Raw genomic sequence first — 17,718 nt, forward strand, 5'->3', positions numbered from 1 at the left:
AGCTTTTCATGCTGCTTGGGCTCTGCAGCTGTTTTCATGCCCTGCTTTCCACTCTGCACGCTCTGCTGTGCAGCCAGTGCGAGATGTGGTGGCCTTGGCACTGCAGCCATCCAAGACTGCCGTAAGGACGCAACCGCCTCGTGTCAGCTGGCCAGAGCCACATCAGCAAAGGAGAAAGCCTTAAAGGCTGGGCTGTAAGCAGCACCCTGTGTTTTCCCTATGTTTCCATGTGCTTCTTAGTCCTTGGTATTCCAGAATATGCTGTGCACGCAGAACTCCACATTTTTTTACTTCACGTTTGTGTAAATCCAAAACCATTTCAGTTCTTCCAGTAGAGAGGTTCTTGGTTTATGTGCCTTTCTCTAAGAGAATAGGACCCATAATTTGAAGTGTTTCTTGCTAGGGATGCCTGAACTCACTGGAAGACCAACTGTGACCACTTGCTTTGCTTTTCCTCATGGAAGAGAGGAAGGTCCTGGCTAAATCCTGCCTAGACTGCAGGGCTGTGATCTGTCCAGATCTCTGCTCAGAGAACATTGAGGAAAAAATTGGGGGGAAAAAATAAAAAAGTTACCCTGACTCCACGTTTCAAGCTGGATCTGAAACTCCTAAACTTTTCTCTTTCCTAAGGCTTGAGAAAACTCATTCAGAGACAAAAAACCCACTTCCATTCAGAGACAAAAATCCCATGGGGTCTCCACTCCATGATGTTGCCTGAGAGTGGAGAAAAATATTCATTGGACCAGTTTAGCGCTTCAAAAAAAAAAAAAGGATATCATGTTCTCCTGCTTCTGCTGGAGTTGGCGTCTTGCGCAGATGTGGGGACACCTGCTAAGAAGTCAGTGAGGCTCCTTTTTCCCATAGCTGCACCCACTGATTCTGGAGAGCTCACGTGAGAAATGTGATGGGTCTCTCTGAGGACTCACCGGCTGCAAAATGGGCTGGAAATGCCACAGTCCTGGGAGTGACTGTCCACCGCAATGCATGACAGCGTCTGTGATGTTTGCTGCCCTGTGTTTGTTGTCTGGTGGCCCATGGGACAGCTTGCCAGGAGGTGGAGGGCTTGAGGAGCAGGCCAGCAAGATCTGATGGCTTCTGAGAGAGAGGCTGGTGGCTTCAGGGGACAAAACTTGATGAATACGATGATCTTTTTCAAATATCTCTTTCTATTTAATGCCCTCTTCTGAAGCTTTTTGGTTTTTTAATGGCGGGGGAGGGAAGGAAGCAGTGGTGAAAAGGGGCTGCATAAAATGGGATTATGGTGGGTTTCAGAACTGAGAGACGTCGCATCTCCCCTGAGATGGCTGCCTGTGTTTGGGCTGGGGACTGTCCTTGGGCAACACTGCTGGCCAGACCGTCATCCTAACATCCACTTGTCCTGAAGAGCCTGTTCTTACCTCCCCAGATGTGATGGGTCTTCTGCCGCAGTCTGTGTTGGCTCTGCCGGTGCTTGTCCTGGGGGTTAATGTGTTCCTCAGCCCCCACCGACATCTGAACCACCCTGTGTGACTTGCACAGACCTCCCTGGGGAGGAGAAAGGCTTCCAAGTGCCGATATCCCAACCCAACCCCAGATTTTGCTCTGATGTCCGCGGCAGCCTGCAACGCTGCTGTGCCCTCCAGCCCATGCCTGGTTGCTCCTGGAGCTGGAGGTGGTGGGTCAGGTCAGCCAACAAGTGACTCCTAGGCAGAAGCAGAGGGTCATCGTTACCGCCAGACTACCTGCATCACAGCGAAAGGACTGCCACCCTGTTGGTTTCGAAGGTGTTAGGGCTTCCTCACCTCGGCAGTGCAGTGGCTCCCCTCCGTTTTTCGGACCACGGCTCGACTCATCCCAGGTTGCAAACTGTTGATGGTTGGACTTGATGATCTTACAGGTCTTTTCCAACCTTAGCGATTCTGTGATTCTGTGCCCTGGAGTCGCGGGCTCTGACGCCGGATGCTTGCGACCTTCAAGTGGGGCAGGATCTGAAGCGCCATGAGATGCTGTGGTTTTGTATCTTGAGGGGCTGCCTGGAGAAAGGCAGGCTGAGGGGCTTTAATTAAAAATGGTACTGGGAGGGGATGCTGGGGCAGGGGCAGGGTGACGCTGGTGTTTCTTCAGGAGAGGGGTTGGTTGTGTCTCAATCATGGATGCCCTAGGGAAATGACAAATGTGACGGTGCTTATTCTGCAGCAGTGGATTTGCAGTCCTATTCCTCCCCCTCCTTTTCTTTTTCTTGACTGAGAAGGATGAGGGCAACTCTTGGGAAGGAGTTGAGGAGTGAGCTAGACTGTATGAGGAGCTGATGGAAATGTATAGGCGGGTGTTTTGAATGCAGGAGGATGTGTCAGTTAAGTGGCTGTGTTACTCTTTTTTTTTTTCTGGGGGGCAAAGCTAGTTATATCTGAAAGAGCTGTGCTACGAGTGTGAGTTATGGCATTTGTCTGTGCAGTGAGCAGAAACGATTCCTGAGCTGTGTTCTCAGCTAAAAGGTGTCTACAGGGCAAAGGGGATCGGCAGCGCGTGTACCGGGGGACCCCACAAGGACCTTGATGTCTCGGAGCCTGGCTCCTGGCAGCGAGGGTGACTCTGGACTCTTCCAGCAAACACCATGGTGCAACATTAAATTTCCTACCTGCTGTGTTTTGTTTCTCCAAGTTGTCCCTTGTCCAAGCCCCACAGTGCCTCACTGGGTAGGAGGAGCATCCGCACGGGACAGGCATCCTCCCGAGAAGAGTCCAAGGAACTCACTCAGGAGCAGGCACAGCTTCCATCCTAGCCATCTCTTCCCTAGAGAACACCTTTGTTTTGTTTGGACTGATGTTTTGCTTGCCAAAAATTGCTGTTTCAGAGAGGAAAAAAAGCTGAAAACAGTTTCTTCCCCCTCTCCAAGTGATAGATTTCCTTCACCTAAGTTATTTTGGTTTTGTTTCCCCATGAGACAGTTTTGATTTCATTTTGGAAATTCCCCACCCACCTGCCCATTGCCATTTTGCCAAGAAAAACGCGTGCACAAAATAGTTCTGGGTCGATCTGAAATGACTCTTCCCTCATCCTTTTCCAGTTTCTCCATTTACTCTGCTTGCATCCCAGCCCTCTTCTTAGCAGCCCCGTGGGGAGATGTTGTGTGCTGTACCCGCAATGAGGACTGCTGTGCAAGCATTGGGGGGACCTTCTTCTTCGCAGTCCCTGTGGAAATTTGCTTCAGCGATTGGTTCCCCCCATGAGAACAGGTTTGTTGTTGGGATGGAAGAGTTGGGGGAGCCCTTGGGGTTTCCTTCTTGTTGTGCAGACCGGGACATTGGAGCAACGAGGGAAGAGACTGCCCCAGAGCTGGCACCGGTGGTGGTGCCTGGGGAGAAGGGGCTTGGACTGGTGCTCCTGTGCCGGAGTTGTAAAGCTCTTGACTGAGTCGCAGTGCCTTGGTTTAAAGCATCCCCTCTACCTGAGGGCATAGACTAGTACGAGCAGAATACGTATAGCCTTCGGAGCAGGGTTTTGCCTCTGTTAATATTCTACAGCAGGTTAGTTTGTGTTGAGAAGTAACCGCTGGTTAGATGTACTGTTAATCCAGAGCTGAGATGCCGTCTATCCATCAATACCACGTGTCTCTCTCCAGCCTCCAGTTTCTTGCTCAGTCCCTTGGGAAACGGCAGAGCTAGTACTGCCAGGGCTAATTATTCCTCAAGACAGAAGACATGTGATAAAATATTAACCTTTTTCAAAAACAGAGCCCTGGTTAATTAGCTCCACTTCTGCGACACAGTCACCCAGAGATAAAAGCTAGTTTCCCAGATATCTGTCTGTGGCGCGGTATCTTTCTGCATGTCCCTGTCACGGTGGGGCACAGGGAGAGGGGAGAGCTGGGCATTTAATAAAAGACAGTGACCTGCCAGTCACTGCGCCCTGAGGATGAACCGTTCCATTTCAAGGTGAGCGGCATCCAGGCACGGACATCGCCGCTTTCATTCGAGAGGCTGAAGCTGGAAATGGAGACAGAGCAGGTGATAGGATCTGCTCCGGTCCCCACGCCTGGGTTACGTCGGTGTTGTCAGTGCCACATCTCTGGAGCCTGAATTTGGGGGCTATGTGGGTGGACAGGACTCAGTAGGGCTGAGCGAATAACCGTGTTTCAGTTCTTTGGTTATTTAAGAAAAAGAAAAGCCAGGAGTTAATGATTTCATGATAAACCAAAAGCAAAACTCTCAGTGAACCTAAAAGTAAAAATACAGGAAAACTTAAGGCCAAAGAGATCTGTTTTTCTCATCCTGAAAAGGAAAAAAATTTCATTTCGGTCTCAAATGTTTTTGACACTTCCAGTCATCTAAAAATGACAGGCTGTATTTAAAAGCAAGTGATTTTGAGTATCAGATGAAAAGTCTAAGTCGGGCTCCTCTGGAACAAATGGTGTGCTGGAGCAGAAGTGATGCCGCGATGTGTGTCGGCAGCGGCAGGAGCTGCTGGTGGGAGAACGTGGTATCACCACGGTGGTTGCTGCGGCAGGGGGAGGGCTTCTTCCCACTGGAAGGAGGGATGGGGGTCTCTGATAGACCAGGATTGACTGCAGCCCCAGCCGTGGCCCTCAGGATGTGTGTGCCAACACCGGTCAATCCATGGAGGCATCAGGTGTCCTCTTTAAACTCCATGTGGCGCTCCTTCCCTGCAATGGACAGAGAGGATCCTGGGTTTTTTATAGGGAAGCAAAAGCGTTGCTTGCCTTAGTGCCTATCGCAGAGAGCAATGCGGCGCCCTCCTGAACCATACCGGGGTCCACTGATGACTTCGTGATGGACATCGCTTCATCACCAAGTGCTTTGGCATTCCCGGGGTGTCATTGATCACTCTCTGCTAGAGTCACCCTCTGCCTTTGCTATAACATATTGACCACTTGTCTTATAGTTATTACATGCCATCGATTACTTTGATAACTTGCTCCAAGTAATTCTGACAGAATGAAGTTGTTTGTTTAACTTTCGTGCTTGTCTTGGTATTTCTATTGACCCAATCTGTTTGCGTAGGCTGAAATCGAAGTCGAGTATTAGTAAGCAATGGAACTAATTCTCCGAGGCTCACTACTATTGATAACTAAGGCCATCAGACAGTTTCTTCCATCAAACTCTTGTTTGTTTGTGTTTTCACCTACGCAGCGCCTTAAAGTCCTACTCCATCAACTGTAGCAAAAGGGCGATCACAGTCAATGTTTCAGGGCCATTTGGGTGCATTTTTGCTGTAAGCGCTGCAGATTCCGGCATGCTTCAAGTGTTTTTTGAGCTATCACAGTGTGGAGTTGGGTTTGTGCTTCTCCAGTTATGGCTAAGGAGGCGTTGTGGGGATGGGGACTTCCTCTGCTTTGATTTGCCACGTGGTGCCAGGAAGCTCTGGTCAGAAAGCGTCCTCCCTAATGAATCTTTACATCCGTGGTTCTGACCCTCTGAAATGTAATTTCAGGTTGTCCTGGCTTCTAAAGATCTTTAATAAAGGATTGATGGCTTGCCAGCAAGGTGCAAGGTGCCAGATTTTGCTTTTGCTTTCACCATGTGAAAACCTTTGATGTCAGCTCTGGTATTCCAGTAAAACTGGTATCAGAAATTTGGCCACAATTTAAAATTCTACTGAAAACAAAGAAGGTTCTTTTATTTTTTGGTTTTCTTTTTTTTCACTTCTGTTGGCTTCTTTTTTTGCCTCAGTTCTGATGAAGGAAGGCTGGGGGGAGTCAAGAAGCAAGACAGACCCTGAGTCTGTGTGGGGGGCCCTAGAACTCTGAATTATTCATGAACGGCTTTGAAAATCAAGACACACAATCTGGTTTAACTTGTTTTTAAATGCAGCCGTGCTATTCTCTCCTTCCTTTTCAGTAGGTTCTCTTTTTTCCCCTCTCCTTTTCCAAAGACAAAAATCCAGCAAATTTTTAATAAATTATAAATGCATCATCTCATCAGTTTTGAGGTTCGCAGGCAGCAGCACATCACGTGCACAGAAGGTTATTTTTGCCTTCTTGCATTTCCCCCTTTCTTCAAATTTAGCTGTTTGACCAATTTTTTAGATAACTATCTTGCAGGGAAAAGAAAGAAAGAAACCGAAAGAGGCAGTGAGTTAGAAGAAATAGTAATTGTGCACTGCCAAATATAGCACTGTTTCGATTTCCAGAAGCTGTGTAGAAAAATGTCCTTCTTGGTCAACCCAAGAAGGATGACCTTCTCAGGTCAATCCACAGTTGAGTTGAACCCGGGTTCCTGTTTGCAGGTCCCTGGCCCGGTGGGCAGCGTGCATGGTGGTCCCCTGCCAAGGCATGGAGCTGCTGCCTTCAGGCAAGCACTAGCTGCGATCATCACATTCACGGTAGCACATTGACTTCAGAAGAACATGGAGGCTGAGAAAGACCTCTTTCATCAGCAGCTGCGTCTTCTCCTGCCCTTGGGAGGGCTCTTGTCTTTTCCCGTTTTCTAGTGTTTTTGCGGTAGCATGTGCTGGGGAGGGGAGAGGTGGGGATTTGGACAGGTTCCTCTGGGAGTCTAGTCGACAGCCAGACTGGTTCAGTGCCCTGGCAGTGTTTTCCTGATGGTCTTCCTTACAATTTTATCCAATTACGTCTGTTAAAGCCTGCTAAATAATTCCTTCTCAGCTCTGATGGTAACCACCCTTGAATATTTGTTGCAGATGTGCCTCCTCACCCTTGCTGAAGACCTTGCACACTCCAAAGTCATCTGCTCAACCAGGGATTCCTCTCTTTGGATTGCCGCCGTTTCTCCCAGCCCCAGCAGCCGCTGAGACTGTTGCATGGCATCCTGGGGATTTTTGAGTCCCTTTTTGGGAATGCAAACCTGGCACGCGTGCCAGTCCAGCACAGAGAAATCCTACCGACCTTTCTCAAGGGTATTTTTTCACTTTGGCAAGCCAAACTTGAGCTGGCATTCCCTGCAATCACGTGGCATCGCCAGTTGACATCAGACTCCTTGTCCCTTCTTCTTTCCTTTTGGCACGGCTGCTTTCCAGAGTCCTCCGCCTTCTAGCTGGTCTTTCAGCCTCTCTTTGCTCTAGGCCTTTTGGTGTTTCGGTAGCACCAACGCGCCCACGGTCACGGGCAGCGCGAAGTGGATCTGCAGGACCAGGATAGATGCAAGAGGGTTTGTAGCTGGTGGCAATCCCCGCAGCCGCTGCTCTTCCCGTTGTGCTACAAAGGACATATACATCCTCTGAGCAGCAATGTTCGTGCTCAGATTGTGGTGTGTCCTGGTGGAGCGGTCAGCATCAAAGCTCTTGGTGTTATGGAGGAAACCCCAGAGTTTTCTCAGTAGGTCTTTGTCCCAGAACTCACCCTAAGTGAGGATGTGCAAGCAGCCTGCTTGCTCCTAGCAGCCATCCCCTGGCATGGCCCCAGGTACCAGCCAGCATACGCAGCGTATGGTGGTGCTGGAGACGTGCAGCCAGGCAGACCATGGTCAGCCCTCCGTTTGGCAGCCTCATCCTGATTGAGGGGGTGCAAAGCATACTCATAGAAGGAGGAGGAGATGCTGGCATATCTCGGGAAGACAAAGCAGGATTTTGAAGGTCTCTCAAAACTGATTGACAAAATATTTTGAGGCAACGTGCAGGAAGGACGGATTGGGGAGAGCCAAGAAGAACTGAGAGTGGTGTCAGGAGGTGAATGTCATGAAGAAGGCCGCTGACCCCTCTATGTGCTCCCGTCATGCAAATACTGAATTGTCATATCCCATTTATACTGTTGGATGAGACTGATGCATTGACTGTAACGTGAACAGCGCTTCTTGGATTTTCCATCTCTGGAGGGCATGAAGTAATGCTTTTTTGAAAGGTACTTTGCAGCCAGACACAACTCACTGGACTTAATGCATGGATAACTGAGAAATGCACAAATAACTGGGAAAAATGCCAGAGACCATGTTACCCAGAGGTCAGGTGAGACAGTGCACAGTCCTGTTGAGCAGTAAGCTCTATGAACTCATCAGCTTCCATATGAGTTGGCACATACATTGCTATATAGCTCTAAATCGCAACATGTCCAGGGTCCCTATTTTTAGAGTATTTTCCTGGAAATCGCCTGTAATTTTGCTTCATCTGGAAGATAGAGTTTAGGCACAATGGTTTCCCACTGGCTGGGAGCTATGCCACCCTGAGTGGTTGTCCTGAGAGGTATGACCACATCCCTGCAGGCGTGTGGAGCCCGGGCATGTTTGCTACTGGCTGGGGCAAGGCAGCTGGGGCTCTAATCTCTTCCTTCCCACCGGCGACTGTTTGCTTGCCTACGGTGGGTGGCTTCCTCGCTCCCTAGGGCAGTAATTTGCATTTTCCTCTGAGGGAGTAATTTTTCACACCTGGTTGGTTGTCAAGACTTGCTCCCGTTTCCGCTGGGGTCCTGGAGAGGGGAATTGCAGTGACTACACGAAGGACGCCCGGCCACAATAGTTAGGTGAAGCAGCTCAACCCAGAGAGCGCTGAGCTGGTTTCATGATAAGAAAAGAAAAATTATGAAAGAAAGCTCTCCTTGTTTTTCTTTCCCAGACTGTCACCCATTTCCAGAAGTGGACTGGCTCCTGTCCCTTTTGTAAGCTGCAGACACGTTTTCAGCATCTCTGGTCTTTCTCCTCCACTTTCCCTGCTGCTCTGTCTCTTTGGCTGGGTGTGGGGTGACAGCAAGGTCCTTGGAAGGTAGTTGTTGTCTGACTAGTGTGTAGCCTAGGCAAAGCTGTAGAGGCTTCTCCCAGGCATGGATGACTTGATCCAGCCCAAGGCCAGGCTGGAGCAGAGGCTTGCTCTGATCCTGACTGGCTGAGTCCCTTCAGAGGTGTGCACTAGGCTGGCAAGATGTCTTCTGCCAGCTGAGCTGAGAGCTTTGATGTTAGTATTAACTCTTCCTCGAAGTTGCTGTGGACTCAAGGAAAGTCACCTGAAACTCAGAGTGCTTGTAGGTTTGTCCATCAGTGGTGGTGTGAACCCATACTTTTTTTGATGGCAGGTCCCTGTCCTCTGGGTCCATGTGAGAGGGAGAGCCCTGTGAGTGCAGTGTGGAGACAAACCCAAATACTGTTGGTTTAGATGTATGGTGACGAGACTGCTCTCCCACGTGTTTCCAAGGAGAAGAGAGGAGCCAGGAGGGACTTGAAAGATGGGGTAGGTCTGTCTGATGCAGCTGGCTGTTCAAAATAAATATGCAGAGAGCGCTTTGGAAGTGGTGAGCTGTGTTGAGGGAGAGTTTGGACTTCATGGAAAACATTAAAAATTCAAAGCAGAGCTGTTGGCAAGTGATGGCCATCAAAGCAGAAAAGAGGAATGAGCAGAAGCCTGGCAGGTGAAGCAGGATGAGGATAATCATCTCTTGAAGGAAGTTAACGAGGCACAGAAGAGGGTGAGCGTGAGAGGTGGGTTTCAGGAGACACGGTGCAGCTCTGTGGGCACGTGATAGCAGATGTCAAGGAGAAAACACACTCTGGATGAGGCCAGGGGTGGACCAGGAGGGGCTAAGGAACAGGGTCCATCTCTGTTCACACCGTTAGTCTTTACCGTTGTGCTGCGTAGGGGTGTTTCCAAGGAGGGCTTTGGTTTGGTGAGGAGCACTATGAGTTAAGTCTGCCATTTTAAATGTAAAATGGGTTGCAATGCCTGGGGAATGGGCATGCGTGGCCCCATCAGGAGGACCTCTAGGGATGCAGGGGCAGCCGTGTGCAGAGGCCACCTGTGTGCAATACCCTACCAGGAACACAAGGGTCGAAGCAACCCAAGAAAACAGTCTTCAGAGTGAGGGACTTCGGGGGCCTGTGAGGAACACTGGAGTGTCCAAAATTTGGGACTTTGTGGGAGGGCTTTGCGGTTCCTGCGATGAGCACGGGACTTCGGCTGTCTGCTCCCCATCCCCGCAAACAGGTGCGCCATAATTTATCCCTGAGCTGTTAACGGCATGTTGGGAACATGGAGATGAGATGTGCTGCTCCTTCCACCCTGAAGGAAGTACGGCGAGCAGCCAGTCCAGGCTGGGATTTTCCAAGGGTGATTCCTAAGTTGTCTGCAGCCAGAATACCCCTTTCATAACTTTCTGATTCTGAAATTACTTCAAATTCAAACGGGAAACAACCTTAAAACAGAAAAGGGAAACTTCCCGTCGAATGAAAGTTTGACTTCTGGTTTAGCAGGGGAAATAATAACTGTTTCTCCGACTGGATGCTCTCTCTGGGGTTTTTAGGGCAGGCCAGCCTAGCTTCTGTCTTCTTCTGGCCCCCCAGATGCTGTGAGCTGGTGGAGCAGCCCACGTTGAACGTTGCAGGCAGTTCAGCCTGGCAGCATTCCTGCCAGCGCTTGCTGTGCGAAGATTGCTCCCCAGTCCTGCCGCAAGGTTTCGAGCATGGAACTTTAAAGGACTTCAGCCAGTGAGGTTCAACACACTGCAAATACAAGCAATGCAGTTATTACTTTTTTTTTTTTGGAACAATCTAAAAAAACCCAAACCCTCAAACTTTCATTGGTTTCCTGCAAATGTTGTGGGTGTTTTTGGTTTTTTTCTTGTTGGCAATTGGGTGACCTATGAAATACCATAAGCAGCGCAAAACGTTTATCCAGTGACAGCCGGAGGTAGCACAGGCAGCTCTTAGTGGGTTTATTTTCATTATTACAGCAATTTTAGGGCTGCATGCTGCAATTTTCACTTGCAGTGAGGTATTAAATTGAAATTACCCCAGATGTAATTGTCACACAAAATAATTCTGGACATGCTGGATTTAATGCTTTTCCAAGCTGTGGTTTTTATTACCCAAGCAAGTGCCAAAAAAACACTTGTAGTCAACAACTTAAACTGAAATCTGCCTTCTGAGGAGCCAGGATGTTTAGCTGCAGTTACACTGTGGGGGGAAGGAAAAAAAAAAAGGGATCAGCTGGAGGAAAGTTTGGGAGGGCTCCTGAAGGAAGGGCCCGGGGGAAAAATCCTGGGCAAGGGCAGAGTCAGGGCCACACAGGGACCCCGGAGGAGCCCTGGCAGATGCAGAAGCTCAGTCTAACCCTTTGTGGGCTGGTTTTTGGGGAGGTGAGTCCCACCTGCGGTGCCGTGTGGGTCACAGAGGCGAAGCAAGGCTGGGGGGTGCTGCCAGGTCCCTGCCCGCTCCATAGCGGCAGTGTGGTCATCAGTCCCGTCTTTGGGATGCGATGAGCCGCATCGGACAGAAGTCGGGGGTGAGTCACAGAGCCGGTGACCAAGCTCTGGAGGTGCTCCTATACGATGTTTCAGTGTCTTCCTCATGCACGTTGTCTAATTAGGCTGATCAGGTGCGTAGACATCTGGAGTTTTAAAATCAAGTTGTTGTCACGCACGAGGAGCCTTTGTCACAGCGCTGGCAGGCTCAGCCAGCGTGCGATACCCCTGGCACTCCCACTGGTGGGTGATACAGCACGCGTCCGCTGCGGCTTTATTTATTAGCTTCTTAACTGTTGTAATAACATAAGTAAAGTATTGATAACTTTGTATTTTCCACCCTCTTTCATTCTTTTCCAGAAATAGCTTCCCTTGTTTGCTCCACACACCCCTCCTGATACCGCGCTGGAAGCGGGGGGAAGGACACGCATCTGCGAACGGTTAGGAGACAATGGTGTATAAATAGCACAGGGAGAGCAATCGTCCTAGTCTGTCTCCGCGGCTCCGCAAAGCAAGCGAGAGCTGAGCCTGAGCGGGGCAAACCAGGTGCTGAGCAGCAGCCGCAGCAGCTTCTTTCCCATCATATCAGGTTGGGAAAGCTCAGTTGAAGTGGGTTACTGGATGATGCGAGCGGCCGCAGTGACCCAGTCGAGCAGCTCAGGGCACGGCCCAGTGCTGTTTAGTAATTCAGAAACCCTCTGCTTTTAGCATCCCTGAGATGTAACTTTGATGAATGAGGGTGTTGTCGCACAGGGCAATGTCGCTGAATTTTCTCCTGCATGCGGAGTGGCCGTTCAACTTTAGTGTCCTTTGAGGATGGACCTAGAATTAGAGTTGGTTGAATGATGAATTTTTGGGGTTGGTGACTATGCTGAAAGAACAGGGTGGTAATGAGAAATCTGCTTTGGTCAAGTTGAGGCAGGATTTGGGGAAGGTTTTGGTGAGAGAAGCAGCAACCGATTTAGCGTGAGCTTGCAAATATTTTGTCCCACCCAAGATGTCATTTTTTTTCTTATCTTTGGAATTATTTCACCTGTTGCGCACTCTTTTTTCCTTTCATTTAGGTCACTTTGTAAATAATCATAAATGCGATTTCAAAATGAAAAGGTGAAAGACCTCATTAAAAAGACTATCTCAAGCATTTTGGCATTTTTGAAGGCACAACGTGCCCTGCTGATAGGATAAACCAGCAATATTTGGCTTGCTTTCTCCTCCCCATCCCCACCTTAATTTTTCCGTCTGTTCGTACGCCACCTTGCAGATACCGTGGTCCAGAGCTTTGGGGGAGCAAACTGATGGTTTCTTGAAAGAGTGGTTGCTCAGTTCTCTTCCCTGCTTTATTTGAGGATGGTAGTGGTAGCACCTGGGCAGCGACACAAGAGCAGGCGAGTTGCATGTGGGTGGGAAGGGGCATGATGGCAGTGATGAGGAGCTCCTCAGGCTGGGCATGGGGTGCCCTCCTGCCACTGGTGTGTCACCTTAAGGCCATCACAGGGGCTGACAGGGACCTGGAAAGAGCAGCACAGCTGTAAAAGGTGTATCTGGATTTCGTCAGCTAGGAATATGTTGGCGTCGGTCTATAAAAGCCACAAATTTCATCAGCTAAAGGTCAAAGTAATTACAGAGTCTACGCCGTTTCCTCCTGGGAAGGAGGCAGCAGGGGCTGTGGTTGCACTTGTGGGTTTTCACCTTCTGCAGGCTGGCTTGGAAAGTGTTAAATCCCAATCTTCCCTGTAGTCAGGTTATGCCATTAGAGGCAGAATGAAGAAGGAACCGATCAATTTAGAAACAGGACTTGGCGTACCTTGCAGCCGGCTGCTCGGAGCTGGAGCCACAATGATGCTGGAGCTGCAATGATGCTCTTACCTCTGCTGGTGCCACCGGCCAGGGGGGTGCGAGAGTGCTCAGGTCGCTGCCTTAATTTAAGAAAGAAAAAAAACCTCCGCATGATAACCCAGTATTTCTGGAATGACACCGAAAGCCCCATGAAGCTCACAGAGCCGCCGAGGCAGCGTAAGACTTGCAGCTGGCCTGCTGCAAGCACCTCACCTGTGCCTTACCTTTGGCGTGAAGGACCCGGTCCTGGTCCCATCATGCTAACGTCAGTGAGGATTATCTTTGCTGCTTTAATCCTCAGTGACTTACTTGGCAGTTTCTGGACTCCTTCAGAAAGGATTCACACAGCAAAACTCTTTTTTTTCTTTTTTTTTTTTTTCCCCCCATAGTGGCTGGAGGACCATCTACTGATGGACTCTGTGGTAATGAAGTGATCTCCCACTTTGAATTTCAGCACCTGAACATCCTTTTCCTCTTTCTTCCTCCCCAGGTGTACGACTTTACACTATCGCCAGGACCTCCCACCAACCAGTGTCATCATCACCTTCCACAACGAGGCCAGGTCCACCCTGCTAAGGACGATTCGGAGGTAAGAGCTCCTGGTTTGCTGGAAATGCTCATATTTATAAATGCTCTTAAAAAAGGGGGAGTGGGCTAGATGTTTTCACGGATAAAAGGCAGAATCTCTCTGCACTCACCACAGCAACGGGACTGGACCTACCAGCTACAGTCTCAAATGATTACCAGGAGAAATGAGCGTGAAATCTGGTCTCTGAGAAGTAGGTTTTACGGTGGGGTGCTCAGGAAAGTAAGTAGCTGTGCTCCCTTTGCAGGGTCTAGCACCGGGCACTCTCGGGGGAGCGGCAGAAGATGAGACAGAGTCTGGGATAAGAGGTGTTATATCCAGCTGGGTATCAGTGCTCGGCTGTATTTTGTCCCAGTCCTCTAGGGATGGCTATTATTCTGCAGATGTCTGCTCCGGCACTGCTGTTTGAGCTTCTCCCGTGACCCATCGAGTGCCAGAAAGGCTTGCTAATTGAGAAGCCCTGATGGTTCACATGCAGACTAGATTTTCAAGGATGGTTTCTGTACTCCTCTGGATACACGGTGGAGCGCTCTGGGCATGTGGCCATCCCTTCATTTGTTGGTTTGTTCTTGGCTGTGTTTTGCTGTAGTGGATAGACTAAAGGCTTCATTTTCACCACAGGTTTTTGAAATCAGCATTTAATCCCAATGTGTGCCTTGAATCTGCAAGTTTTCTTCTAGGAAGATTTAGTGGCCTTTGAGGGGTCTATGTCCAGGTCTCAGCTGGTGGGTTCCTCTGTAGCGAGGGTTGGATGTGCTCTGCTCTGTGCCAGTAATAAGTGCTTTGCAGGTGTGTTTCATGCCCACATAGTGAAGGTTTGTGCCCTACTGCAAGCCTTGTCAGTTAAACCCTGGCATCCCCAGGGACCCTTTGCCATCATCGGTACTGGTCAGACTGGGGTTGCTGGCTGGGGGGAGACTTCAGCTGTACCCTGTTCACCATCACGTCCTCGCTGGACTCTTCTCTGAAAACGGCATCCTTCCTCAGGTGAACGCACCCAGTGCCACAAGTGAGTTTGACAGTCCTGAAATTGAATTTCTGCTTTGCTTTGTGGTTTCGTGCCCAATCCCATCTCCTTCACTTCACACTTAATAATCTACCTCCACTTTCTCTCTCTATGGTGCATGGATTTCGGGTGTGCATAGCGCTGACACTTGGTGCTGTGTACCACCTCCTTGATCCTGAGCCTTCTCTTTTATCTTTACAGTGCCTTGCATAGGTTTACCATTCTCCAGAACCCACTGTAACAGAGATGGCAAGGCAAAGCCAAGTGCAGTCCTCTAGCCCCTGAAATACAGGATGCTTATAACTTGTAAAGTGCAGGGATGGACTTTAATCTCATTTATCCCCATAACTCAGCACTTGGCTGTCCTGGCAGGTATGCTCATGTGTGATGTTGTCACATGAGAGATGTTAGACCCATGGTATGGCTCTTATGCCTGGATCGCCCATATCTGGCTTCATTAGAGAACCGTTCATTGCAATGATGGTGTGGTTAGAAATACAAGTAGTTTGAAATTTTCCTTCTTCCTCTAAGATATTGTCCTCTGAAGTTTCTGATTTCCAGCTATAAAAAGACTTTCTTCCTTGTTCCTCTTCTTTTCTTTGCTTGACTTGATTAGTTGGCTTTACTGCCTTCCTTACCCGGTTGCATGTGATTTCCACCCCAGCTTTGCCCTTGTGCACTGCTCCTCTCCACTTGAATGCCCCAGCAATTCCAGCACTTGTGTTCTGTCTGTGAGGAGGTTTTCCCCAGCTCTGGGGCCCCTTCTGAGCCCTCTTTCCTGTAGGCTGATCTCCAAAGAGTGCCAGAGCCCTGCGGAGCATCCTGCTGAGCTGCACTGTAGAGGCAAGCTCGGGCAGCGAGGAACCGAGACGACAGCCTTGGGTCCCCATCTCCCCTGCCTCTCCCTGGGCTGAGATCCTGACCTTTCCTGAGCTGACCCTCTTTCTGGTCCCTATGGTTTGAAGGTGGCCTCTGGGCCTCAGGGTTCACCATTTTCCTCCTGGATGCAGTACTTAGAGACTTGCTTTGATCCTACTGGCCCTGGGTGTACCAGCCCTGGGTGGCAAGTTGTGCTGGTGATGTGGCTCCTGCTCTGCTCCTCTCCGGCGATGATTGTGCACGTATTGCCACTTCCCTGGCTGTTTTTGGACCCAGCTGAGAGCTCATCTGCCTCTTCAGCCTCTGTAGGTTAATATGCTGTGCCTTCTGACTGCTTTGGTTTTTTTCCCCCTTGCTTGGTAAATACTTAGTTTAATTAGATCTTCCAGATAACTCCATCCCACGGTGGCTGTAACAACATGGATCATTTTCCATGGCCGTTCAAAACAAACTCTGTCCTCCTGACACTGCTTTGTGCCTTTTGGAGCAGTCTGTGGCCAAGTGTGTCCAAGCGCTTTGAGCACGGCGGTGAGTAAAATGGGCAGGTCTTCTACCCTCTTCTCCCCAGTGCATCTCCAGGGTGTGCTCTTGGTATAACCCAGTTGACAGATGGACAGACTGAGGAACAGAGAGGTGATTTGTCTGTGGCTGGTGGAAGATTTTGGGTTGCAAACCTGGCTTCTGGAGTTCCAACAAGTTGGGTTTCCCAGACTCATTGCAAAATGAATGTTCTCAGTTAACTGCTGGGGCAGGAGCAAGAAAGAGGGCAAAGGGGCAGTGTCCAAAGCCATGGAGTGATGGGGCACCGGCCCCCCAAAGGGAGCGCTTCTTACAGGACCCACAGAGGGGTGGCAGAGGGAAATGCTGGTGAAGGAACCCTATAGCAGAGGAGGAAATCAGCTCTTGCAAAGAGACCACGTACATGACGAGCAGGAGGGATTTTTGCTATTCCTACGCTTTTCCTAGGAGCTGTGATGCTCATCGAGTGCTGAGGCTGAGCTGTATCGCAGGCTCAGCGTGGTGCGTTCGGCTCTTGGCGAGGATGCGAGTGCTCTGACCCGTGAAGTGGAGGCACCAGTACGTGACCTCCGCAGCAGCCCTTACGCAAGCCACATTGCGAGCGTTTGTGACAGTTCGTTTATGAACAATTTGCGTTGTCAGAGCTATTGAGAAAAGTTAGTGGACTGTGTTGAATAATGAATTAATTTAAAAGTTTCATGATCTTTTCTCTGACCGTTTGCCAGCTGGAAGAAAAAGAGGGAAAAAAAAAAAAGAAAAGCAAAATTAATCGAATGCCCAAATCTCTGCAAATGATGTAGTCAGCATTTATAAATGTGTATGTAACTATGCTTGTGAATGCGTACAAGTGTCCAGGTAGTAGGGGATGGGTGTTGTGAGAAAGAGAAATAGAAAAGGGGAGAAGAGGCCAGAAAAGAGGAGATGGTGAATAGCAAAGTAGCTCTTGAGATTTTTTTTTTCAAATCCTTTTTTTTTTATTGTGCAGACAGTGAAGAAACTGCCATTGGGTTGTTTTTTTAGCCACTCACTTTTTGAATGACCTTGGGCAAATTTCTTATCCCCCCATGGTTCGGTTTCACATGTTTCAAGCTCCAAGGCTCAGTGTGTTAAAGATGGTGAGAGTCTCCAACAGTACAGGGGTGTGAGTAAACCCAAGGAGGGAAGGCAGGAGCAAGGGAGAGAATAAGCAATACAGAGGCATGTTTTTTTTTAAAAAAAAATATACAATTTCTCCTTTCCTCTCTTCCCATCCTATGCTAGCCTGGATTTAAGGGAATCCAGCTCATTGCCCAGCTCTTCCAGAAGGAGAGCTTAAGGGTGTCCCCGAGGCCATAGCAGTCACAGAATCACTAAGGTTGGAAAAGACCTGTAAGATCATCAAGTCCAACCATTAACAAAAAAAAAAACAAACACCAGTCACTGGAGGAGAAGGAGCAGCGTGGCCGGGAAAGACGCGCTCCTCGTCAGTTGGGGCCGGGCTGGGTGCTGGGGCTCTCAACAGCGATGGGTGCCTCCCCATCGCGTAATCCCGTGTGGTTAGGGGGATCTAATCCATGCCTTGTTTATGGGAATATCATCCTCTTCCCTTCCCATCCCTCCTCTGCAGGCATCAACACGCTCACATGCCGAGATGCAGCCACAGCTGGGTGGGCAGTCGTGCTTTCAGGACTCGATGCGGTGTGGCATCCCCTGCCAGGGTCCACCGGGAGCAAGGCTGGGTGCATGCCCCATCCCTGGGAGCATCCCTGGGAGTGGTTGGGAAACGCTGCCGGTCCT

At 49.5% G+C, this 17,718-nt stretch overlaps 1 protein-coding gene across 1 annotated transcript in view; it reads left to right on the plus strand.

Annotated features, from left to right (window-relative positions):
• The window catches only part of GALNT14 (polypeptide N-acetylgalactosaminyltransferase 14), a 99,978-nt gene that overhangs the window by 46,946 nt on the left and 35,314 nt on the right, over nucleotides 1-17,718 (plus strand). The window contains exon 3 of the mRNA XM_059835489.1: nucleotides 13,443-13,541. Within this exon, the coding sequence (XP_059691472.1) occupies nucleotides 13,443-13,541 (99 nt within the window). The remainder of the gene's footprint in view (nucleotides 1-13,442; nucleotides 13,542-17,718) is intronic.

This window comes from Gavia stellata, chromosome 2 (assembly GCF_030936135.1).
Source record: "Gavia stellata isolate bGavSte3 chromosome 2, bGavSte3.hap2, whole genome shotgun sequence".
In the NCBI taxonomy this organism is placed as follows: Eukaryota; Metazoa; Chordata; class Aves; order Gaviiformes; family Gaviidae; genus Gavia; species Gavia stellata.